The 24,935-nt window shown below is 56.0% G+C and overlaps 1 protein-coding gene across 1 annotated transcript in view; it reads left to right on the top strand.

Annotated features, from left to right (window-relative positions):
* MPPED1 (metallophosphoesterase domain containing 1) overlaps positions 2,350-24,935 on the top strand; it is an 83,753-nt gene continuing 61,167 nt past the window's right edge. Inside the window, exons 1-2 of the mRNA XM_018048878.1 lie at positions 2,350-2,542; positions 15,909-16,195. Of these exons, the coding sequence (XP_017904367.1) occupies positions 15,972-16,195 (224 nt within the window). The 5' untranslated portion in view covers positions 2,350-2,542; positions 15,909-15,971. The remainder of the gene's footprint in view (positions 2,543-15,908; positions 16,196-24,935) is intronic.

A 24,935-nucleotide genomic window follows, 5' to 3' on the forward strand; every position in this document is an offset into this window, starting at 1 on the left:
TGGCGCTGAAAGTGGAAAGATCAAACGTTCTCAACAGCAGGCCTGTGCTTTACCCGGGGGTCTCTTTCCTAAATTTCCAGGGGACGCTCCCACTCCTCTCCGCCTGGCCTGGAGGGCCTGCCTTGGGGCTCCAACCCTCAGAGGGCCAGGCCTATTCAAGCTGGGCGTCTGCAAAGGTCAGCATGGCCTCGGAGGCCTGAGAAACACCATTGTGAGGGGGTGTCATCAGGTTGGTATCTGAGGACCTGGCCCCTGGTTTGAAGAAGGCTCTGACTCATTGGGGAGAGAGGGGAGCAGCACCTGGCGGGCCCACCCTGGGGAGATGGACTGGCCCCTTATGACCTCTCACCCCTGCCATGGGTGGAGACTGGTGGCCACAGGGCGCAGGTCAGGCTGGGGCCTCCCAGACGGAGAGGTGAGGAGGAGAGGCCCATCTAAGGCACCTCAACAGAGGTTTGTGGGTCGCTGGGGGGGACCTGCTTTCCAGGACTGGCCCCGAAGGAGACCGGGTGGCCTGCTGTCTCTGTGCCCACCCACCGCATGTTTCACCTGTCCCTCCCGCTTGCCCAGCTCATCTTCTGTTTCCAGCCCAGACTCTCTGCCCCAGAGATACTGCGCAGTGAGGTCCACAGACAAGGGAACAGGAGAGGGGTGAGCAGCCCAGGCCCCCCTCAGCTGGCCCCAGCCCAGGCCTCCATCACCTCCCTCTGCAGTCCCAGCCTCTCCCCTCCTCTCCAGGGCTGCCTGTGCATGTTGAGTCGTTTCAGCCGTATCCAGCTCGTTGGACCCCATGGACCGTAGCCCGCCAGGCTTCTCTGTCCATGGGATTCTCCAGGCAAGAATACTGGAGTGGGTTGCCATTTCCTCCTCCAGGGGATCTTCCCGACCCAGGGATCGAACCCGAGTCTCTTATGTCTCCTGCTTTGGCAGGCGGGTTCTTCACCTCTAGCACAGCCTGGGAAGCCCAGGCTGGCCTGAGCAAACTCTAAGAAGGTAAAGCTGGTCAGGTGCTCCCACTCAAAGACCTTCTATGGCTCCCAGTGACAAAGCCTACCCCCTTAGGCAGGCATCCAAGCCCTTCAGCTCTGGCTCCATCTCCTCCCCGCTCCTGCCCACACTTCCTCGTTCCCCAGCTCTGAGGAAGCTGTCATCTCAGATATGCCAAGGCCCTGCCTGGAATGCCTCTTCCATACCTTCTTTCCATGACACCCACTTCTCTGGGGGGTGGCCACCTCCAGGAAGCCCCACTGGGTAGCGGCTCCCACTTCCCCTCCCTCACCCGCCCTGCCCCTGTCTGCCTCCCTCCCCAGCAGGGTGTCCTGTCCTTGGGGATTGTGTCTGAAGCTCTGATGAAAGCAGAATGTCATGCGAGTGTGCCAGGGGAGGGGGACCCACAAACCTCTGTCGAGGTGCCTTAGATGGGCCTCTCCTCCTCACCTCTCCGTCTGGGAGGCCCCAGCCTGACCTGCGCCCTGTGGCCACCAGTCTCCACCCATGGCAGGGGTGAGAGGTCATAAGGGGCCAGTCCATCTCCCCAGGGTGGGCCCGCCAGGTGCTGCTCCCCTCTCTCCCCAATGAGTCAGAGCCTTCTTCAAACCAGGGGCCAGGTCCTCAGATCCCGACCTGATGACTTGCCCACTCTGGGTTAGCTTTCCGCTGGCCACCCATTGTACCCCGGGTCGGGGACCTGGGACCCCCAGAGGGAAGAGATGAGGACGCCGAAGGGGGGCCAGGCCTACGTAGCCTAGGGGCTGGGGGCCCACATCTCTCGGAAAAGGGGGCGGAGGAGGACTCGCAGACGCCCGGCAGGAGGGGTTCCGGGCGAGGTACCCTCGCGGTCCTGGGAGAGGGTCCGGGCCGGGGGCGGGGGGCCGCGGCGCCCCGGAAGGAGCCGCGCACGCCCCAGCACGCGGTACCCGCGGCGGCGGCCTCGGATCCGGAGGTGAGCGCGCCCCCGCCCTGCTCCCCGCCCACCCCGCGCGCTGCGGGGCCAGGGGGCCGGGGGGCGGGCCGGAGAGGGGCGCGGGGCGAGGCGGGGCCGCGCCGGCCCTTTTCCGCAGCGCGGGCCCCCTCCTCCTCGCCGCGCCCGGGCCCGCTCTTCCCCCTGGGGCGGCGGGATGCGGCGCCGGGCCCGGGCGGGGGCCGCGGGCCGAGGCCTGGCCGGCTCGGCGGGGGCCCCGGCGGGCGGGCGCGCGGGGCCGGGGACCGAGGGCGCGATCGCGCCCCTCCCGGCGCCGGGGCGGGGGGAGGCGGGGAGGAAGAGGGGGAGGGCGGCGGCGGGCGGGGGAGCCGGGCAGGCTCGGAGGCGCGCGGCGGGCAGGCGGGCGGGCGGGCGGGCGAGGGAGCGGGCGGCGGGGAGCCCCCCGCCCCCCGAAGGAGGAGTCTGGCTCCCACTTGCTGCCTCGGACGCGCGGCTAGGCGGCCGCCGCCGGAGGAGCCCCCGCCCCTGCGCGCCTCCCTCCCCGGAGCCGGGCCCCTGCCTCCCTCCGTGCGCGCTGCTGCTCGCGGCCGCCGCGGCCGCCGAAGAGGAGCCCGGGGCCAGGTAGGGCTGGGGGCGGGCGGGACGCGGGCCGGGGGCGCGCGGGGGGCGCGGGGCGCGGACGCAGGGCCGGGCGGGGGGCGCGGCCAGGACCCTCTCCGGGCGCGGGGTGACGCCCGCGGCGCGGCGCAGGGGCGCCCGCAAAGTTACTTCGGCTTCCTTCGCCGGGTGCTGGCGCCCTGGCCCCGCAGCCCCGCTGCCCCGTGGGCCGAGCGGGTGCCGCGGGGAGGGGCTCGGCCGGAGCGCTGGACTTCGACTGGGGCCGAGGGGTCAGCGAAACTTTTCCCCGGCTTGCGGGTAGCTGCTGGCTGCTGGCGGAGTTGCTGGTGGAAGAAGCGCATTGGTGGGGTGCAAGTGATAAGGATGGTCATAACAATAGCAGCCCCTCGACGCTGAGAGCCTACTGTGTGCAGCGAAGCCCCTGCTGGTACTTGAGGGGCGCAGGAGGCGGGGACTGATGCTGATCCAGTGGCCACTTTGGCTCGGCATTGCTGGAAACTTCATCCATCCATCCACCCACCCAGCCATCCACCCATCCATCCACTCATCCACTCACTCATTCCGCACATGTTTATTACTGTCTGCTCTGTGCCGGTCGCAAGGGATTCCGTGGCTACCCAGGCAGGTTCCAGCCCTCGCAGGCAATATTTCAGGGGCTGCTCAGGCTAAGCAGCAGTTCTGCCTCTTGTGTGTTTCTTCTGGTACTTGTTACAAGAAGGTGAATTCTCACGCCAGTCTCCCTTGACCCGGTGGAAACAGAAGAGGGTCGGGCTGAGAGCTGATGTGTCCAGGAGTCTGTTGTGTCCAGGCTTCGGGTCCTAGACACCCCCCTTTCCTCCATCGCATCCCCACTGGGGCTGGGAGCCTGGGCTGGAATCAGGAGGCCCCACTCTGAAACTGGCCCCCAAGGCCACTTAGCTGTCCTCTCTGGGAAGTCTTTGCCCGGGTGCTGGGGGCTGAGCTTCTCCCATCCCTTCGGGGCTTGGTTGCCTCTCCCTCTCCGATTCTAAGACCCCTATTGAATGGGCCAGAGGAGAGTGTGTTAAGTGGCAAACAATTATGAAATTAAACCCGGGAACAAAAGTGGGTTGGTTGGTGAATGGTGAGCTGGCTCCGCAGGACTTGAATGGTGGTGGGAGACTTGTTAGCAGGGCTCAGCCAGGCTGGGGGCTGGGGGTTTGACACTACCATCGTCCATACCCTGGCTGGTATTTGCAACAACAGAAAAATGCACCAACTACACGAATAATTTGTCACATTGCCTAAAATGCTTGGGGGATGTCGGAGAGGCCACCGGCTGACTGCCACATTCAAGTTGGAAGCCGGGCTTCCACCCATGGGAACTAATGTACTGGGAGGCTGTTTGGGGAGGGGCTGGTGGATTTGGCTGGGCTGAGGCAGGCCTCTGGTGGTGGGCAGTACGCTGGGGCTGTTGAGCCAGCTGGTGGGGATCGGGAGGCATTCTGGAGCCGGGCACAGTGTCCGTGGGGACCGTGGTGTGAGAGTCGTGCATAATAAACTGTGCTTCATGATGCCCGGCTCCTTGCAAATTGGCTTTCCGAGTGGCAGCCCCATAACACTTGTAAAACCTTTTTCCTTAGGATGGGTTTCTGCGAAATGGTTACATCTATTTGAGTGCTCACTCCGTGGAGGTCCATTAATTGGCTGATGGCTAGTCAAAAGGCGATAATCCAGTCACAGTGGTTTAATCGTGTCTTTGGAAGTGGTTCAACGTGGGGCTGCCTTCCTATTTATTTCTCAGCCCTAGGAATTTCCGAAGACCTGGATTGAAGTAGATCCCTATGATGTTGATGTGGGTAGGCTCAGATTCTGTCACCTACCCGAGGGATGTCATATCTCGGATACAGTTGCCATATGAACACTTAAAATCATCCACATACACCCTAACCCTGTAGGCTGTGTTTATGGACAAAGGGGTCTGAGTAGAGGTACGAGACTAGGGCTTTAGGGTCGTTCTGTTAAGACCCTAACTGTGTCAGGACTGCGCTGACACTCAAAGTAACCATTCAAGAAAAGCCTGCTTTTTAAAAATTTCCCAGTCCACCGGTGAGACGATTAAATCTTCATCCGATGAAAGCAATTTAAATTCATTTGTTTTCCCTTGAACTTGCTGCATTCCCTTGCAGACTCTCACCTGCAAGGACACATCTCTCTCAGGACACATCTCACACAGGACACATCTCTCTGCACTTGTTTGAAGAATTAAGGATGGTAGCAGGATTTCACCGAAGAGTAGCGCTCTAGGAGAAAAACCAACATTCTGGGTGCAGGTTCCGGACTAGTGGAGAAAACAAAACCCTCCCCACAGTGCAGTCATCTTTTAATCTATCAAAATGATTTCATTTTTCCAATTTCAGGCCCGTGAACCAATCACAAATAGCAGGGCAGAGGAAATTAATCGGCCAGGCAACGACTTTTAACAAGTAAATATTATGCACAGAAAAACACGCAATTAGTGGAGGTTAGTTAATGCCTTTCAAGTTTCCGCGGCGAGCTGCCGTTCGGGTGGAATTTCTGCGTTATTGCTGAATTGTCTGTCAAAAATCTTCAGTGTGACAACGCGACATGTCGCTTCCATCACCCCTCCCTCTCCAGGAACAGAGAAGGGGCCTTTTCTAGCATCCCCCCTTTTTCATTCTTCTCTCTGAGATCTCTCCATTCAGCAAGTGTTGTCTACCTTTGTCTGCCTGCGCCTCTGGAGTGAGGGGTCCTGGGGAGAGGGACACCCCAGGTGTAGGAGCCCGGGAATGGAATCTCAGGCTTGATCTGTGCCTGCTGATCACAGTGGAATCTCGGATGAGAGACAGGCTGTCCTGGGGTCTTCCTTCCAGCTAGACGTCTTACCCTCTAGGATCAGTTGTGCCAAACACTTGGTGGGCAGGGAAGAGACGGGGGTGAAGGGAATGTGTCCCATAGTGAGAACCGCCAAGACTGTGCTAGGTCACCCTGAAGGCAGTTCTTCCCTGCGACCATGTTTCCTGGGGTGTCGATGTCCCCCAGGTGGAATGAGACCACCAGCTAGCAAGCATCCTCTCCAGACTGCCACTGACGTTGTGTGACTTGGAGCTGAAGAAGTGACAAAATTGTAAAAAAACAAAAGCAACCCGTGTTGGAGAGAAGGTATATATAATTTCTTGATTAATTTCATTTGCTGTGGTTTTCCCTGGTGACCTGGTTATTCTGCTGCCAAAACAGAGACTTTATTTTGACCCCCACCCCCAAATGAGATAAGACTCCAATATGCTTTATTTCCATTTAAAGTATCTGTGACTGATAAGAGCAGGCCAATCTCATGAAAGACAGTCTTAGCAAATTGGGATTATATATTTTAATTTTGAACTCAGGTGGTGGCTCGAGATGTCCTTTGGTCTTTCCATACCATTCTGTGAATTACCATTTGGGGTTTCTTCTTGGATGTGAACTGGGCCAGCTTGACGTCAGACCTTGGTTGTACATCAGAGGCAGATGCAGCTGCCGAAACAAAAAGTCACCCCTCTGGTTGACAGCGATATGTGTTGAGTTCAGAACCAAGAATTGAACAGAGCCCTCTCTGCACCACCCCAACCCCAAATCCTGAAAGTTTGCTTGGATCGCACGACTTCACATTTCCATCCCCTCCTTCCAAGGATGTGAGGCTCAGCACACATGGAAAGACTTTTGGCATCGCCCGTGCTAATTTCATCACTTTCGGGAGAACATGATGCCTGATTCACGTTTCCCCTTCATTTCATTCTTCTGCATTTCCCGACAGTACCGCAGCCTGCAAGGCTGCAAAATATATTGCACTGGCTACCTGAGAAGCGTGAGCTCTTTCCCGCACCCTGCCTCTCCCCCTTCCCAACGAAGCGCTTTGGGATTGCGGTGCTCATGGAAAAGGCAGCCGGTCCCTCCCCCACCCTAGGCTCCCTGCACAAAGGGGCGTATGTGTGGTGGGGGTGGGGGACACATAGAGAAGGAGTTTTGCTTTTGTTAAGTTTGTCATTCAGACACATTCGTTAATTGATCATACTTTTGGAGGTTTCATCCTTAATTGCAGATTCCTGCATGATCACAAAAAAAAAAGCACTTAAACTGATCATAAAAATGGCAAAACCCCAATCTCTGACTTAAGTGTAGAATTACCATAGTGCCGATTTGATTATGCTTCAGTGACATCTGTTTAATAGATTTCCACGAGAACTGTAAATCCACGTTTACTTTCTTTGCAAATCGTATGTGAACGCCAACACCCAGGACCACCCTGCTGCCTCCCCTCCCCGCCACCGTGTGTGTCCCACACCCCCAGGAATATGGAGTATGACTTGATGGATACATGGGAAGGGGACGCAGAATCCTGTTTTTTTCACGCGTACCTCTTATTTCCTTTTGTGTGTGGGTATGTCTGCGTGCACGTTTGAAACGAATCTGAGCAGCATCCCGCCTCAACCCCACAGACTCGCGAATCTCCAAATGCTTTATTTCGAAAACTAGGACATAGCACTTTGCAGAAGAAAAATCAGTCCATTCACCGTTATTTATGTGATTGCTGATCGGCTAGATGGATATAGAAAGCACCAAGAATTATAATAATTTATGGAGTGGAGCAGTGGTTTACAAACATTATTTCTCAACCCGAGCTTTGAGGGTTTCTTTGCTTCTCGGGCCTCGTTGGGTGCTATGGGAATGGAGGATATTCCGAATTTGAAGACCAGCCGGGTGAACTGACTGTCTTCCTGTCTAAGGTTCAAGGAATAAGTGAGCAGCTATTTGTGGCAGACAGGACATGATCCAGTAAGTAGCTCTCTTCATCATTCTGAAATAAAAGTACATAATTGGAAAATGAAGTGGCAGCGGCTGCTGGGGTGGGGGGCGGCGAGGAATTAGAAAGTGTAATTTAAAATCGTGTAGTCATAATTCAAAACAGGCCCAGCTAAAAGGTTTGAAAGTGGTAAATGCTTTAAAGTCACTTGTGGTTGATCCTTTTTCAAGGAATATGGTCTATCTAATTTTCATAGTATTTGTGGATTCCTTCATCGACTTAGCTCATCAACTTATTCAACGTGGCTGCTAATATCAGCTGCAGGCCAGCATTCCCCAACCCCCTTGGAATCCACAGTTGATGAAGAAGGAGGAGGTCAAATATAAGAGCTTTATTTTCGGGATATCAGGGGATTAGGTCTGAATTTTTTTTTTCCAACTGGGCTGTCTGTTCCTTTTCTTTTCCTTCGAGTTCTTGCGGTGCTTTTGTTTTTACCTTTTCTGATATTTTCAACTACTGACTAATCGACTGCATATTTGCTGGCACGAACAAAACAAGGGGGGAAAATCAGTTTAAAAGTGATTTTTTTGAGCTCGTGTGGAAGCATGGCCTGTAAGAGACTCATTCCCAAACCCCCACTTTGGTATTAATACTCTTCTGTTAGATTCGATTTCCCCTGCATTTTGCTTGGGGTGGGAGCCAAGACTTAGGACGTGGTAGCGTGGATTTTCTGTGACATTTCACCACCTTGCTACTAAGCTCTCAACTAAAGCGTCAGTGCCTTTGGCTGAGCTGCCTTTCTCTCAGCATCGCTCTGGGTGAGCGGCCGGATCCAATCGTCTGCTTACTGGGCTGCCCCCTTGGCGGGGTGGGGGCTGCCAGCTACCCCCCCAACTCAAGGTCCAGGGAAGAGAGGTGTGGGAGCGAAGACGGTGTTGGGATCCTGCAGAAGTTTTCCAGGTGTTGGGCTTTGTCGGAACGCTGCTGCAGTGCAGTCTCTCTGGGCAGGTGTTTCTCAGGGGCGTCTCCTGTTTAATGGGTAGTCTCTCCTGTGCGGTCATTGATTGTCCTCTGAATTTGGGATTCAGGACAATATAACATTGCCCTGGCCTCACAGTTACAGCTTTCTTGTTCTTCAATCGCCAAGTCGTGTCCAACTCCTTGAGACCCCACGGACTGTAGCCCTCCAGGCTCCTCTGTTCATGGGATTTCCCAGGCAAGAATACTGGAGTGAGTTGTCATTTATTTCCTCCTCCAGGGGATCCTCCTGGACCAAGGATCGAACCCGCGTCTCCTGCATTGGCAGGCCGGTTCTGTACCTCTGAGCCACTCCAAACATGCTAATGCTGGAGAGAGACAGATGTTGGTCCCCTTAACAGCCTCAGGTTGGCTTTGATTACAGTGACCTTTACCCTTCATGACATTTTCAGCTGTTGAAATAGGGACACTTTTGAGAGCCGGAGAGGATGCTGGTCATAATGACTGACGGGACAGCAGATGTGAGCTGAGACTGTCCCGGGCCCGTCCTGGCCCTGAGGAGCCTGTGGAAGTGCTGCTCAAGCCTAGTGGAAAAAGGAAGCTGTCTTGGGGCTGCCGATTGGCGGCCCTGGCAGCGCAGTGGCGCGTAGATTCCCTCTCAGGCCCGCTGGGCAGATTTGGGCTACTGGGAGCACTCAGGCCTCTCCTTTGCAGAAAGTCCACCTGCTGTTAAGATGCTCTGTTTTTGGGCCTTTGGCACATGCTGGTAGGTGTAGGTAGGGGCCTTCTCGGGGCCCCCGAGCCTCCTCCCCTCTAGGGTCTGAGTTGCCCCGTTGATCTGTCCAGCTCCTCCTGCTGGGTCCCAAGCCCTTCAAGGGTCAGTTTCCCATCTGAGTCATTTGGGTCCCAGAATAGGATCTTCCCTCTGAGTTAGGACAGCGTGTGTTTCAGAGTTGGCTGGAGTCCTGTGGTGCCCAGGACACGAGAGTGGTGAAGTCTGCCTAGAAAACTCGTCACGGGGCAGGTGGTACTGGGCGTGTCCAATTGCATCACCCAGGGAAGGACTGACCTCTGGCCCGCCCGGCCACAGGGTGGGCGGGTGGGGGCCTGGAGCCCCCTGAGTATCTGAAAATCTCTGCTTGATGCTGGGAAACTCCTTGCGGAGCTCCTGGGCTTTGCTGGAACTTTCTGACCCGAGGGGAAGAGGTGCTTGGGGGGCACCTGCTGTGTGCCAGCTCTCTGGCAGGTGCTTCTGCAGGCGCCATGCCCTGCACTCCTGCCAGTGGCTCTGGGAGGGCGATTCTGGTATCCACGTGTTTGCAGGTGAAAAACCTGGGATCTGAGGAGGTGAGAGGTGCTCTGGAGTCTGGACCTGAGGCCCAAGGGCTGTGGTTTCTCTCACTGGTTCATTTGCTCGGGTATTGTTTTATCCTTTGGCTTCTAGCCTCAGACTCAGAACGTTCATCTGGGAGCTTTGGTGAGAGAAAGCCCGGGAAGGCTGGGGGCCGGGGCGGGCGACATCTCCCCGAGGCCCTGAGCCAGGGGACAGGTGTGGTGCCCGGGGTGGGGGTGAGGGTCGTGCTTGGAGCCTTCCAGGCAGAGGGAAGAGCAGGAGCGAAGGCTCTGAGGTGGGGACTTGCCGTGTGCAAACCTGGAGTGGAGACTGTGGCCCGAGTGGTGAGGCTGGGGTCGGCATGGGGTCCTGGCTTATCTGAGGGCCAGTGTGGGCTCCTGGGCTGGTCTGAGGGGCTGAGTGGGCTCCTGGGCTAGTCTGAGGGGCTGAGTGGGCTTCTGGGCTGGTCTGAGGGGCTGAATGTGCTCCTGGGCTGGTCTGAGGGGCTGAGTGGGCTCCTGGGCTGGTCTGAGGGGCCAGCGGGGGCTCCTGAGCTGGTCTGAGGGGCTGAGTGAGCTCCTGGACTGGTGTGAGGGGCCGGTGTGGGGTCCTGGGCTGGTCTGAGGGGCTGAGTGGGCTCCTGGTCTGGTCTGAGGGGCCGGTGTGGGGTTCTGGGCTGGTCTGAGGGGCTGAGTGGGCTCCTGAGCTGGTCTGAGGGGCCGGCGTGGGGTCCTGGGCTGGTCTGAGGGGCTGAGTGGGCTCCTGAGCTGGTCTGAGGGGCTGGCGTGGGGTCCTGGGTTGGTCTGAGGGTCGGTGTGGGGTTCTGGGCTGGTCTGAGGGGTCGGCGTGGGGTCCTGGCTGGTCTGTGGGCCTGAATGGGGCTCTGGCTGATCTGAGGGCCGGACTTCCCCTCAGGGCAGCAGGATGCTCCTGACGAGCTCTAGTGTGTGGGAGGGAATGGCGCGGTCAGGGTGCCTCCTGGGCCCTTGTTTCTGGAGGCTGGTGTGGTGTGTGGGCTTGCTGACGCACCACGGAGGGCAGGCAGGTTGTGGGGCGGCCGCGGGAGGGGGCGCCTGGCTTGGCCTCTTTCCTGGCTGTGAGCTTCCAGTGCTGTAGGTCCTAATGCCTCCTCACCACCTGGTACCTTGGCCGGCGCCCGGACTTCTCCCGGCCTGACTTGACTCAGGGCGCCAACAAATAAATTCCTTTGAGGGAAAACAGAAAGAGAAACTGCCTTGTAAGAGAATAAGGCTTTTGAAAAGCAATCCCTAAAAAAAATGGAGGAATTTTTCAACCCAGACATTTCGAGAGCTTTTCAGCTTTCCCAGTCTGGACTGACCAGGCCTTTGTGGAGGGGCCAGCACAGTTTCCCTGCCATCCCCTCTGTTACCTCCTGACGGGGCTAGTGAGGAAGCGGAAGCACAGAGAGGGTAAGGGATTGCCCAGGGTCCCACGGCTAAGCAGTACTGACCTCAGAGTCTGGGCCCTTCTCTGTTGCAGAAGCGCACCAGGGCCAAGAGCAATAATAATGCAGTGAGACAGTTCATTAATGCTGCCTCTGCCTCAGGGCCTTTGCACCTGCTGTTCCCGATGCCTGGATTCTCTTCCCCAGGTTTCTGGGCGTGGCTGGCTCCCTCTCAGCACTCATTTTAGGAACGATGTCGCCTCTTCAGTCGGCCTTGCTTGATCATCAGTTTAAAGTCACCGCCCTCTCCCCGCCTCTGCCGCAGCCCTTACTCCATCACCCTGTCCTGCCCTGCTGGTACCTGCTGTTGTCTGTGGGCATCTCTTCTGTTTACTGAGGGGTTTGCTTTATTGCTCCCACCTCCTCGAGGGCAGTGCCCTGTTGATTCTTTTACTGCTCTTTGTGGCATCTGGGCTGGTGACTGTGTGCAGGGCCAAGGCAAACATTTGTTGAATAAGGAAGGGCACTAATTGGGCTTCCCCAATGGGTCAGCGACTTTCCTGGTGGCTCAGACGGTAAAGTGTCTGCTTACAATGTGGGAGATCTGGGTTCGATCCCTGGGTCAGGAAGATCTCCTGGAGAAGGAAGTGGCAACCCACTCCAGTACCCTAGCCTGGGAAATCCCATGGACGGAGGAGCCTGGTGGGCTACAGTCCACGGGGTTGAAAAGAGTTGGACACGACCGAGCGACCTCGCTAATGGCTCAGCAGTAAAGAACTCTGCTGGATGCAGGAGACACAGGAGATGCGGGTTCCATCCCTGAGTTCGGAAGCTCCCCTGGAGGAGGACATGGCAACCCACCCCAGTGTTCTTGCCTGGAGAATCCCATCCACGGGGTCTCAAAGAGGCAGACACGGTTGAAGCGACTGAGCATGCACGGATGCAAAGGCATTAACCAGCCTGTTCCACCCTCTTCTTTGTGGTCCCGCTTCCTTCCTGCTCCCTGGCATGGAGGAGGCCCCTGTGGCCTGGCCTGGGTGTATGACTTGCTCAAGGTCACATCTCTGGCCTCCACTGGCCAGAGATCTGGGACGGAAGCCCGGGTGGTCTCTGTCCCAGCATCCTCCACGTGTGTTGCCTGCACGCGGTGCGCTTTTGTGGACCAGGTGTGAATGCTTCCCAAGCTCACAGCCATTTGCTGGGGAATTGCGTTCCCGTCCCGTGGATCGGCTGTGTTCTCTGCACGGTGGCTGATGCTGCTGCGGCTCCATAAATATTAAATGGGTATTAAAAGAAAGCTCTGCGTTCCCAGTTTCCCTGATTTCTCTGAGCAGGGCCCATTGCAAACCCCCTTTATGTGAAATGCAGCGTTTCACTGCGGAGTGCCTCCCGGGACGCTGTGCTGCCTGCCTTTCCTGGCTGAGTCCCCTGGTGCTGAGTGTCCTCCCCCACTGTGGCTGGCCGCAGGGCATGCAGGCACCCACCTGCTCCCTGGGGGCAGGGGGACGGGTGAGGGCCTGATCCCTGCACCCCTCCCTTCATCTCTGCCTTCATCTCTGCATCTCTCCATCATCCTTCCCTCCATTTCTCCATCCTTCCCTCCATCCCTCCATCCGCACATCCACCAATTCAATATTTATGAATCATCTGTGATGAGCCCTGGGCTGATGAGGATGGTGATGATAAAACCAACACTAACAACGTTTTTGAGCGTTTACTAGGCACCGGGCTCTGTGATCAGCCGTTTACACATGTCACCTCATTTAATCCTCATGACTGTCTGATGCTGGCTACTCTTTTTCTCTTCCATTTCGTGGACAAGGAAACAGAGCCTCTGGCAGGTGAAGCCCCTTGCTCAGGGTCGCAGAGCTGTGGGGGCTGTGTCGGAGGTACCAGGGGATGAGCACTGGAGTGAGACCCAGGCTCAGCCCCCAGGGCACATGCAGGCCGTTCATGGGACCCTGGGACAAAGACCCCTGATCAAGGCTTCTCTGGGGGAAATACTGGCCTTGTGGAGGGGTGAAGGGTGAGGTTAGCCAGCTGGGGAGGAGTACAGAGGTGGTCCAAGCTGCCTGCATCCAGATCTCAGCATCACCTTCTCTCTCTCCACGCTGGACTTGGCAAGAGACTTCACTTCTCTGTGACTCACTGTTCTCATCTGCAAAATGGGAGAAACCAGAGTATCTATGTCATAGGTAGGTGGTGACCTTAGAGAAGGCCCCCTGAGAGGATTTGAAGTGTGTGCTTTGAGCACAGCACTCCTTAGCTGGAGGCATCTGGGCAGCACTAGAGCCCGCTGGGCGCAGACCTGTGTAGCTGGAGCGTGGTTAGGGCCCACTGGTCTTGGGTGCTCATCACTGGAGCCAGGGAGAGGATTTCAAGCAGGACCTTGATGTGGTCAGCTTGCATCTGAGAAAACTGAGGTTCTTCAAGGCTGCTTGTGCTGTCTGCTTTGCTTGTATTGAATGCCCTTGGACCACGGGCACCCCAGTGCCTGGGCAGCACCTGCCCACAGCGGGCCTTCTGCACACAGGTCTCCAGTTGAGCTGAATAGTGTGACGTGTGATGTGGTGGTTTAGTCACTGAGTCCTGTCCGACTCTTGCAACCCCATGGGCTGTAGCCCACTGGGCTCCTCTGTCCGTGGGATTTCCCAGGCAAGAATACTGGAGTGGGTTGCCGTTTCCTCCTCCAGGGGATCCTCCCGACCCAGGGATCAAACTCGGGCCTCCTGCACTGCAGGCAGTCTCCTGCATTGCAGGCAGATTTTTTACCGACTGAGCCGCCAGGGAAGCCCCTGTGATTGTAATGGTACCTGAGAATATTAGCTAGGAACTTGGTACCTGTGCTCAGAATTCCTGTTCATTTACCTCATATAGCTGCTCTGGGAGGTGATGTTACTGTTATCAAATCCACTTTCCAGAAGAGGAAGCTGAGACTTAGATTAGGAAGTTGGCTTGAGATCACACCCTGGTGGCTCAGAGGATAAAGAATCTGCCTGCAATGCAGGAGACCAGGGTTTGATCCCTTGGAGAAGGGAATGGCTACCCACTCCAGTATTCTTGCCTGGAGAATTTTATGGACAGAAGAGCCTGACAGGCTACATTCCATTGGGTCGCAAAGAGTCGGACTTGACTGAGCAACTTAACACTTCAAGGTCAACCCAGCAGCTCAGCACAAGGTGGGGACTCAGATTCTTCAGACCTGGGCTGATGGAGCCTGTACCTCAGTGTTTGCTGCCCCAAGGCCTCTCCCAGGGATAACAGGATGGTAACAGGCCAGAGGCCTGGATGCCTGGACTCACTCAGCCAGGAGGCCAGCCACACAGCCCGCAGTAAGAGAGCTGACTTGCTTAGAAACAAAGAACGGGACGGGGAACAGGAGCAAGTCGTCTTCTGGAGAGAAGAGGCTGATTTTTTCCCCTGATCTTCCCAAGTGGATAAGAGGGGTGTGTATTCTGAATCAGGATGTATTTGGGAGGGGGGGAAGAGGGAGTGAGGGGAGAAGAGAAGGATATTCCTATTTATTGCACTCTGTATGAGCATGCTTGTTGAGAGTTAAAAAAATTAATAACCACTTCTCCTTTGCACCTAATTAAAATGTTCTCCAGTCTTTAATTTTTGTCATTTTCCTAACCTAGTTTATTTTCTGACTGTGTCTATTCTTCTTCCACGTGCAAAGAGGATTTTTCTTCGTTTAACGTGACTGGGATCTGACTGTCCAAGAATAGTTTAAATGATGTTATTTTCTCCTTGGTTAAATGTGGCACAAATGCAATCGTCAGAGGGTCTTAATGACCAAAACCTGAAACAAAACAAATCTTTGGAGCGTTTCCTATTTACATAGTTAAAAAAAAATTATGGAAAAGAGCAAGAAAAAAAAAAAAAAAAAAGATGATCTTAGTTAAGAAGCCGCGGCTGTCGTGGCAAGTCTGTGTATCAGAGTGGGATGGAATCGTATCCAGGATTCCACATAGCTGAGCTGGAATCAAAAAGGGACAGTTTCATCCAGCAACTAAAATACAAACTGCACTTTCCAATGAACGAAATGAAAAAAATATATATAGCATTTGTGAGCTGTGATTATGAGTGGATTCAAGGTTTGACTGGGCACAGTGAAATTCCTGAGATCCTTACAAAGCTTTTGAGAAGGTTTTGTTTTTTTTAAGTAGGGCTTCCGCTTCCCTACCCCACACCCCAATGGCCACCCCCTGAGTTGAGCTGGTATATGGCAACCTTTCTGGGAAAATCCCTTCTCCAGGCGCTGCTAAAAGATCTTTAGGCGAAATGGTTGTTGATGAAGGAATTTGTGCCCGCGCTGTCTTCACCTGCTTGGGCTTGCAGGGGTGCGCGTGTGGGTCTGTGTGGGAGAGTGTGTATGCTTGGGTGGGGGGAGGTCTGTGGGGAGGGGGCGGGGTTGGAGGGGATTCCTTCTTATTCCCCAATCCTGAAAAGTAAAACTTACCTTACCTGTTTCCAGAATACCGGCCATTGTCTTCTGCATCTCATGGTCACCCTATGGGCTCTGGGGGGTGGCGGAGCGGTGGGGGTGGGCGGGGGTGGGGTGGGGAAGGGGGGAATGGGGGGGTTGGTTTGTTGAAGGCAGAAAAAAAGTCTGAAGTATTTAAACATGTTGGACCATGCGTGCGTTTGTCCATGGTGGTGTGGTGTTTTTTTTTTTTGGTCCCCTCCCTCCCTTCCCTTTTCTTTTTACCAAAGTATATTCATCAAACTGCTGAGTTGGAAAGATTTGTAATGAGTTTTTGAGCTGTACGACTGTGGGTTTTTTTTTTTCCCTTTCCCCCGCCCTCTCCCTCTTTCTAAATCTTCATCTGACATTAAATAAAGCAAATCCCAAACAGATTAACTGTCGCCTGGTTCTGCTCCATCTCCTCAGTCTGTTCCCAGGTCTGGCTCGGGGCCGGGCGGCGGGAGATGCCCGCGGGGCCCGCGGAGGTCCATGTGGCGCGCTAGGTGGGACCCCGGCGTCCTGAAGGCAGAGGCCCTGGCCCTCCTGCCCTGCGGCCTGGGCATGGCCTTCTCGCAGTCCCACGTGATGGCCGCCCGGAGGCACCAGCACAGCCGGCTCATCGTCGAGGTGGACGAGTACAGCTCCAACCCCACCCAGGCCTTCACCTTCTACAACATCAACCAGGGCCGCTTCCAGCCGCCGCACGTGCAGATGTAAGTGGGCGCCCCGATGGAATCCACACCCCATCCCCCGGGGTGGAGGAGGAGGCGAGAGCGGGAGGGCCGCTCGGGGGTGGGCTCCTGGACTCGGGGTACCCCACCGTCTCCTGTGCGACGGATCACAAGGCTCGGGACAGGAGGGACGGGGGAGAAGCTGCAGTGTGCTGGCCTTGTGGGCCGATTCTGGCCGGAGTCTTGTTTCCTTTGGCTAGGAGGACGTTTTACAAACATTGAAAAACGAGGTGATGGCCCGTAAAAATCCAGACTTCTGGCTTTGCTCTACAAAACCCAAAGTCGTGGCAACCCCGGGCCCGTTTGGCCTCGTGGCAGCATTGGGGGGCGGGGGGGGGGCGCTGAGTTCCAGCTGCCACCCCCTTGGTGTTTGGGTTTCTGACCCCCTGGTCTAATTCCTGTTCCTTGTTGCACAGATGGGGAGACTGAGGCATAGAGAAGGGGCAAGACGAGGCTTGCTTCAGGACAGGACAGGGCAAGACCCTGGTCGTGGCCTGACTGTTCTCCTTTCCTTCTGCCCAGACCCCCTTGGCTTCCCCCAGAGGCCTGGGGAATTCTGCCACCTGCCCTTTGGGGCGGATGGGAAATATCAGAGGCGCCCCAGCAGGAGAGCAATGAGAGCACAGACTCAGGATCCGCGCATGAGTAGAACCTTTCTGCTCCCTGGGTCTTTTCCAGCGGTCGGGAGAGGAGCCCATGGCACGGGGTAGAGGTGGATAGATTCCAGGCCCGGCCCTGGGCGGCTCCCTGTGTCACTCCGTCTCCCCTCCTTGTCTCCGCTGGCCTGTCCATCAGTCCGGCCAGACAGGTGACCCCCCGTGAGCCCAACACAGCTGGCAGGTGCCAGAGCGGACATCTGCCTCCAATCCAGGGCGTTCGCCATGCTTAGCATCCTTTCCCAGTGATGTCTGTGGACAGGAGAGCTTACGTGCCTTCCTCTGAGACTTTAGGCATTTGTCTGCTCCATCGTTGAAACTCCTCTCAGCCCCTTCGGGGTGCCCCTGTGCTGGGTCTCTGACAAGCCCCTGATGAGTGGGGAGCCCCACGAGTCCCCAGTGACCGAACAGCAGATGAGAGCTGTGATGGGACGTTCCTGGGCTGTGGGGCCCAGGGCAGGCCCCCAGACCAGCAGGCTGGTCAGATTTCCCCCTCGAGGACACAGGGCCCGGCTTCCTCCTGGGCCACGGGTGCTGGCTCTGGGGGGCAGTGGTCACGTGAGGTGCTGGCCGCTGCCCGTTAGCAAGACAGGAGGGTCCGGGATGTGACCCAAGTCGAGAAGGAGCCTGGGGGGTTCCACTGCCCGGCCAGAGGTGGTGTGACTGGGTCGCTGCCCCGTGTCCCTGTGGTTCCCTCAGGACGGGTCTTCTGTTGCAAAGGGTGGGTGAGGGATCAGTCACGGGAGCAAGGGCTCCGGAGGGCAGGGGGAGCCAGCCTGGGGGTGGGCCCCAGCGCTAGGAACTCCCTCTTCCCTGCAGTGCCTGCTCTGGTAAATGCTCGTTTCCGTGGGGGCTGCAGGGCTGGCATTGTCAATAGGATGAGATGGTTGGATGGCATCATCGGCTCAGCGGACATGAGTTTGAGCAAACTCCGGGAGATGAAGGACAGGGAAGCCTGGCGTGCTGCAGTCCATGGGGTCGCAAAGAGTTGAACATGACTGAGCGACTGAAGGACACCAACACGATTTCTCTTTGGGAAACTCCCTGCAATGTCCAGTCTGGAACCAGACTGGCAGATTTGGGCAGGATGGGCGGCCTTGGTCTCTCTGGGACCTTGAGGCCTGGCACGGGGGCTGCAAGGGGAGGCCTTCCTAGGGCTGGGTTTTCTCTTCTGTTGATGGAGTTGGCCCTCCTGGGCTGCAAATGACAGTGCCTGAGGTCCCCAGATGCTGCTGGGGATGCGTGAGAGCCCCAGGCCCTCAGGCGGAGCAGGTGGGGTGTGTGTGCGTGTGTGTGTGTGCCTGTGTGCACGCCCATTCAGAGGGGTCCCTGGGCACAGCAGATAGAGGCAGGCAGAGCTGTCATGTAGGGGACCCCTGGGTAGCCCCAGTTGCAGAACAGAGCTAGGGCTACAGAAGTCAGGAGAATTGTGGGGAGCCAAAGGGCTGAGGGAGGACCCTCTGGAGGGAGGAGAAGATGCCTTGTAGGTTGAGACCCAGAGAAGCAGGATCAGGAGCAGCAAGTCGGGAAGTTGCCGCAGGGTCTGAGCCAAAGGTATCGGGGATGTCCAGGAACTTCCAACCCAGGCAGGAAGCACGCAGGCCCCTGCGGGCCAGGCTGTGTCAGAGGAAGGGCGGTGAGCGGCCTTGTGAGAGGAGTCATTCCCCCCATCTAACAACTCTGGCTTATTGGTTCATTTCTTCATTCACTCACCCACCCAGGGTGTCTGTGAGCAAGTTGCCAAGCACGCTGGTTAGTTAGGAATGTGGGCTCCGGAGGCATACTTGGTGGCTCATGTGGTAAAGAGTCTGCCTGCAATACAGGAGACCCAGGTTCCTTCCCTGGGTTGGAAAGATCCCCTGGAGAAGGAAATGGGCACCCACTCCAGTATTCTGGCCTGGACCATCCTGTGGACAGAGGAGCCTGGCGGGCTACAGTCCATGCTGTCGCAAGAGTTGGACGTGACTTAGCGACTGAATCACTGCCATGGGCTCCAGGCTAGACCACCTGGATTTGAGTCCTGGCTTTGCCGCTTGACTGTGGTGTGTCTCTTGGTGCCTCTGTTTCCCTGCCTACATGATGCTGCTCCTTATATTGCTGAGGATTAAGTATGTGGATCCATTAAGAGAGGGGCCGGGCGGCAGGTGTCCGTGCCTGTCAGGCTAGGTGCTCGGGACTCAGCAGTGACCACAGATGGAGCCTCGCCTGCACTGAGCTGATGATGCCGTGGGCTATGCTGTGAAAGTCATAAAGTGCAGTAGCGTAGGGTTCTGATAGCACTAAGTGCTGTGGAGAAAAAGCTTAATGGCTTTTTGCGGTCACTTAGCTGTTGCGGGCAGAGCAGGTTCACACCGGCCTGCCCCGCTCCATCCCTCCTGGCCTGCTCTGTGTGGTCCCCTCCTGAGGCTCAGGCAATAGGGCTCAGGGATTTTGGCTGGGCCCCCGAGGAGAGCATACAGCGAGCCCCGGCTCTGGACTCCTGGCCCGGTGCTCCCTGATTGCCCGCTTGGGTCACCTTGGCTTGAAATGCAGCTTTGCACACAACCAGGTGAAGCCGGGCCCCCGCAGAACTGGGTGGGTGGCTGCTATCTCCCACCCCCTCTTCTTCCGACTCACACCCTGCGCGCAGAGGAAGCGTGTGGGTTTCCATGGCAAGTCTCCACCGAGGGAGATGCCACTTCCTGACACGTGATTTATCGCCACCCTGGGCTTTGTCTCGGGGTGAGGGAGCGAGGGGCCTTATTTAATAAATCCACAATTTATATTTAATAACAACAGTGACAGCCCAAACGTGGCCTCCGATGGAGCCCTATGATTTATGCGGTTGCCCCCAGAGACCCTGGTGGTAACCAGGCTGCCTTTGCCTGAGGAATGAGTGTCTGGATCTGGGGCTCTGGGTTTTGAGCCCTGAGATCAAAGACCACCCCCCGTACCCCGACCCTGGGTGCCAAGCAGCACTGCCCCTGGGGAGAGCCCCTTTAGATACCTGCCCCTCTGTCCTGGGCCAGACCGGTGGACCGCTGGCCTGGTGCTCACTGAGAAGGCAAGATCTGTGTGGGAGGGACAGGTTCCCATGGGAGTCTGCCTTAGAGGAGACTGGGGCCAGGCGTGGCAACTCCTCTTTGGCCTTTGTTTATTTATAATATTTATTTATTTGTTTGACTGTGCTGGGTCTTCACTGGGGCACATGGGGTCTAGTTCCCTGACCAAACCCAGGCTCCCTGGGTGGGAGCATGGAGTCTTAGCTGCTGGACCACCAGGGAAGTCCCTCTTTGTCTTTAAAAGGAGTCCTATTGGTGCAGACTCAGCTCAGTTCAGTTCAGTCGTCCAGTCGTGTCCGACTCTTTGCGACCCCGTGGGCTGCAGCACGCCAGGCCTCCCTGTCCATCCCCAAGTCCCGGAGTTTACCCAGACTCATGTCCATTGAGTCGGTGATGCCATCCAGCCATCTCATCCTGGTGTAATCATTTAAAGACCCTCCAAGCACTGTGGAGGGTCAGGCTGTGTGGGGTCCTTGATGAATGTGGCAGGGTGGGGGACATCACTCTGTGCCAGGCCAGAGTGTCCCCTGGTTCCCGGCCTCCTCACTGGGCAAGGCTGGAGAGCTGATGCCCTCACTAGGTGAGATGGCGGCTTCAGAAGGGACCCGGTGGCCCCTAGCCTGTCCAGGTGCTGCGAGGTCTCCAGGAGACAGGGAGGGTCAGCTTTGAGCCCAGGAGAGGTGGGGGTTGGGGTGGGACGGCCAGCAGGAGGCCCTCACCTGGGCTCTGTCTGTTCTCACATGCCATCCTGAACCTCCCCCGAAGGGCTCCGGGTGCAGTTCTGTTTTCTGGGACCTTGCTTTCTCCCTCCTGCCTCCAGGCTTTGCAGAGGCTGCTTCCCCTAGTCAATGTCCGCTAACACGGACTCATCCTTCGGATCTCATTTCCTCGGAATGCCTTCCCCGACCTCTCGCCAAATCTTTCTGGCTGCCCTCCCTCCCCCAGATCTAGGCACGCAGAGCCTCCCATTCATGGCACTGCTTCAGCCTATGCTGATACATGCACTCGTGGGAGAGCTTTGTAAGCGTCCCTCCCCTCCACCAACATGGGCTATCTCCCGAGCCTAGCACGGCGGGACAGGAGGAGCGAAAGAAAAGGGAGCGAGGATCAGGCAAGGCACATGCCCCAGGAAGAGTGAGGGGATCAAGGAGGGCTTCCTGGTGGTGGCGGCATAACCCCTGGGCTTGGAGGACCGGCAAAAGCAAAGCGAGGAGGTGGGGAGGAAGGGAGGCATGGGGTCTCCGGGTGCAGGCTTGCCTTGGAGCCAGTGCTTGGTGGGAAGGAGCCTTAGGCAGTCGTGCAGCTCAGCACCAACCAGTCCTTGCCTTCTCCTGGGCCTCCGTTTCCCCACTGGTAGGATGAGAGGAGACTAGAGGTATCTCTCATTCTAAAAGCCGTGGCTGATGCCCAGTCACATGACTGGACATGGTTTTGGAACTTCACTGAAGACAAGTCCTGTGTCATCCAGCCCCCTGACCTTCAGGGTACCCTGTTTGCCCAGAAATAGAGATGACGGGATGGGGGACGGCCTCTGCCCTCCATGCCTATGTGAGTTTTTGGCATCAGTAGTTGCATTTCCAGGGTGTCAATGGCTCAGGGGAGAGAGAGACCGAGAAGAGGGCCAGGACATAGGACACAGGCTGCAAGGGGCATGGATCAGGTTTCCAGTTCTCACAACACCTCCAAGAGAGTGGGTGGTCCCCACCGTACAGAGCCGGATGGGAGGCTGGAAGGGTCCTGGGCACAGTGAGGAGGTCGCTGAGCCCAGACGCTACCCTGGATCTGGGCGCTGGAGGCTGGGTTCTCTATTCTGCACCATCCCTGCCGCCAGGGTTCCTGTGGGAAGGTCCCGGGTGAGGCTGGGGGGACGCGGTGACAGGTTTCAGGAGTCAGAGAGAGGCAAAGAGCCACAGACTTGCTTGGGGCCATCTCGGCAGGTAGACGCTTTGGGGGAGTCGAGTTTGCCCCCTCCCAAACCTGGAACATTTATTTCCATACTTTCTCTCTGGTCCCCTGAAGAACATGGCTGGGAAATAACCATTTTCCTCTGTTTTATGAGGTTAAATGCCCCAATTCCTATTCTGAAGACCCAGGTTCAAATTCTACTCTTTAACTTAGGAGCACCAGTCCTGGGTGTGGGACTAACCTTTCCAGCCCTCAGTTACTTGCTACACAGAGCTGCCTCAACTCAAGGGTTAGCCAGATTGCAAACTGCCGTATGGGTAAAGGAGAGTTTCCTGGCTCACGTCCAGGTTTGGGTCCAGCTTCAGGCACAGGGGGATCTCGGGCTCAGCTGATGTCGTCAAGCCCTCCCACCCTTTGTGTGCTGTCCTCAGGATCCTCATTCTTGTTCTTTCCCTCCCTTCAAAACACAGGCGGGGTTTCTAGGAGCTGCACAAGGTCTCCATGGGTGTCCTTTCCTGTCCTTAGCAGGTGTTTGGTATTTAGTAGACACTCAGGAGCATCTGTCTATAGATTGACTGGATGCGATGAAGTAAGGCCTGGAAACAGTCCAGCTTGGTGTGAATTCTGGAACTGAAAACTGGCTTCAAACCCCAGCTCCACCAGCTTCCGTAGCTGAGATCCTGGGCAAGTCAACCTTTTCTTTAAAAAAAAAAAAATTCTTTTTTTAAAGTGGGCCATTTTAAAAGGCTTTATTGAATTTGTTAGAATATTGCTTCTGTTTTATGTTTTCCTTTCTTGGCCACAAGGCCTATGGGATCTTAACTCCCCAACCAGGGATCAAACCCACACCCCCTGCATGGGAAGGTGTAGTCGTAACCACTGGACTGCCAGGGAAGTCCCCAGCCAGCCTTTTTTGATCCTCAGTTTCCTCATCTATAAAATGGGCACATGCAGAGTGCCCTGTTCAGAGGGTCCCTGTGAGGGTGAAGAGAGCAGATGCGTGACAGTGCTTTGCACACAATGAGCTCTCAACCCATGGGAATCATCAGTATCATTACTGTTGTTATTATTTCAAGGTTGAGCATTTGTTACAATCCAAATAGCTGGAGGACAGTGCAGGGAAATAAAAGTCTGTTTTTGTTTTTTGTTTTTTCCTCTGGGGATTATTAGGTTTGCCTCCTCACGGAGCTCAGAAGCCTCAGGGCGAAGAGAAACAAGAGCGGAGTTAATTAAAGAGCTTGAGCTCCAGTAGCAGGCCCAGCCCGACTAGTGCCCGTGGAATTCATGTGCTCCTGGCTGGCTGGCAGCAGGGGCGTCAGCTGGCTCGGGGCTCCTCCACGGAGGGACACACAGGACGAGGGGTTGCTGGGGCCCGAGGTGGCTCTGGGAATGGCGTCTCACTCCCTGTGTCCCCCTTCTTTGTCTCTTTGACTTGGTCTCAGCTGCCCTGTGGCATCTTTACAGCCTCGGTGTATGTGAGGCCAATGAATGAATGGATGAGTTTGATTGACTCACTCATGTTAATTACTGCACCAGGCCAATAGCCCAGTAGTGACTGGCTGCCTTGCTCCAGTGTCAGCTGTGTTAGGGGCAGACAGGTGGATTCCCAGGCCTCTTCCCTGCAAGACTTGTCTGTCATATAGTGGGTGGCGGCGGGGAGTGACCCAGAGGACAGAGGAGTGGCAGGAATTCCTGGGAGGGAGATGTGCGCTTCTCGACCAGTTGAGGCATCACCTCCTCCTGGCAAGTTCAGGGGGCCCCAGGCCAGACTAGGGCCTTCTCTGGCCCCCAGGCCCTCTGCTCCCCCATCCGACCTTGTGGCTTTATTGTCACTACCTGGCCAAGTCTCGTCTCCACCATCAGTCTGGGACGTGGCCTGGTTCATTCAGTTCTCAGCTCTGAGCTCATAACTGGTACCCAGTAGGCGTTCAGGATGTGTTTTGTTGAATGAATGAGGGACTGAAGGAAGGAAAGAATGGAGAGAGAAGAGAAAGGACTCTGAGAACCGTCCCGTTGGCCATCATCAGACTCAGAAATTCTTCCTTTTCCCCGATCGGACCTAACTCTGACCCGCTGGGGGTCCTCGCTTGACTTAACCACCCCCAGCAAAGGGCCCTGGGAGTCTCTCCCCCGGAGGCTGGGTGACAGGGAGATGCTGGCACGGGGCTGCGGCTGCCGCTGGGCGGATGGAGCTTCCTCGTGCTCTCTGCACATTAGCATGCTGAACCCACGTCTCTTGTAAGGTGTTAATTAAATTTCTTCGAAGTATATTGTCTGAAAAAAAAGGATAATTAGAAAGATGTCTTTAAAAGTATTTATGTAACTGATATGGTACTGCTTTTGGTTTGCCGCATAATTAGATTTAAACACAACTCCTCGAGCGGCATACTCATTTGGAGAGAGCAGCTCGTTGAAATGTCATTGTGTCGTTTTTCAGCGTTTTGAGCCTGGCAGAACCAGTCAGCTGAGGAGGCAAGAGCCGGGGTTCTCGGGGAGTGCACTGAACTGGGAGCGGGGAGCTGGGGCTGTTTCCCACGGTCTGCATCTACTCCCTGGGACACCCGGGCCACCTGCTCAGTATCCTCATGTGCAAGCAAGAGGGCTTCCAGGGCCTCCTGGGGACCGAGAACTTACAGTTACACAGCTACAGCTTTTAAATTTCCTGAGTGTCGTTGCCTAGTGTGGGACGGAGCTCCATTATACAGATGAGCAAACCAAGGCCAGGCATTTTCTTGAGGTTATATGTTAGTGATGATCAGCAGATCTGGGTCTTCTAAATCCAGAGCTGTTTTCCTGCAGGACCCTGGAAAGCCCTCATTCTCAACATGATCAGACCAGCTCATAGGTTTGGAAAATTGCTGCCTGCCTTTCATGCCTTTATCTTGCAAGTTCCCATGAAATGCTGCCCTTCACACATGGCTCTCCCTGGATGCTCTCTCTGCACGGCCCTGCAGAGTCAGTTCTTCCAACCTGATGAGGACTTCAGTGCATGCATCCTCCATGGGGCCGACAGCAACCCCCCCCAAGGCGGTGAAACCTGGATTTTTGGGGGGTGAAAAAATCTTACTCTTATTATAAAGCACAGATACACACATAGTAAATGAACAGATATACAGTGTA

Source organism: Capra hircus, chromosome 5 (genome assembly GCF_001704415.2).
Source record: "Capra hircus breed San Clemente chromosome 5, ASM170441v1, whole genome shotgun sequence".
NCBI classification, from domain to species: domain Eukaryota; kingdom Metazoa; phylum Chordata; class Mammalia; order Artiodactyla; family Bovidae; genus Capra; species Capra hircus.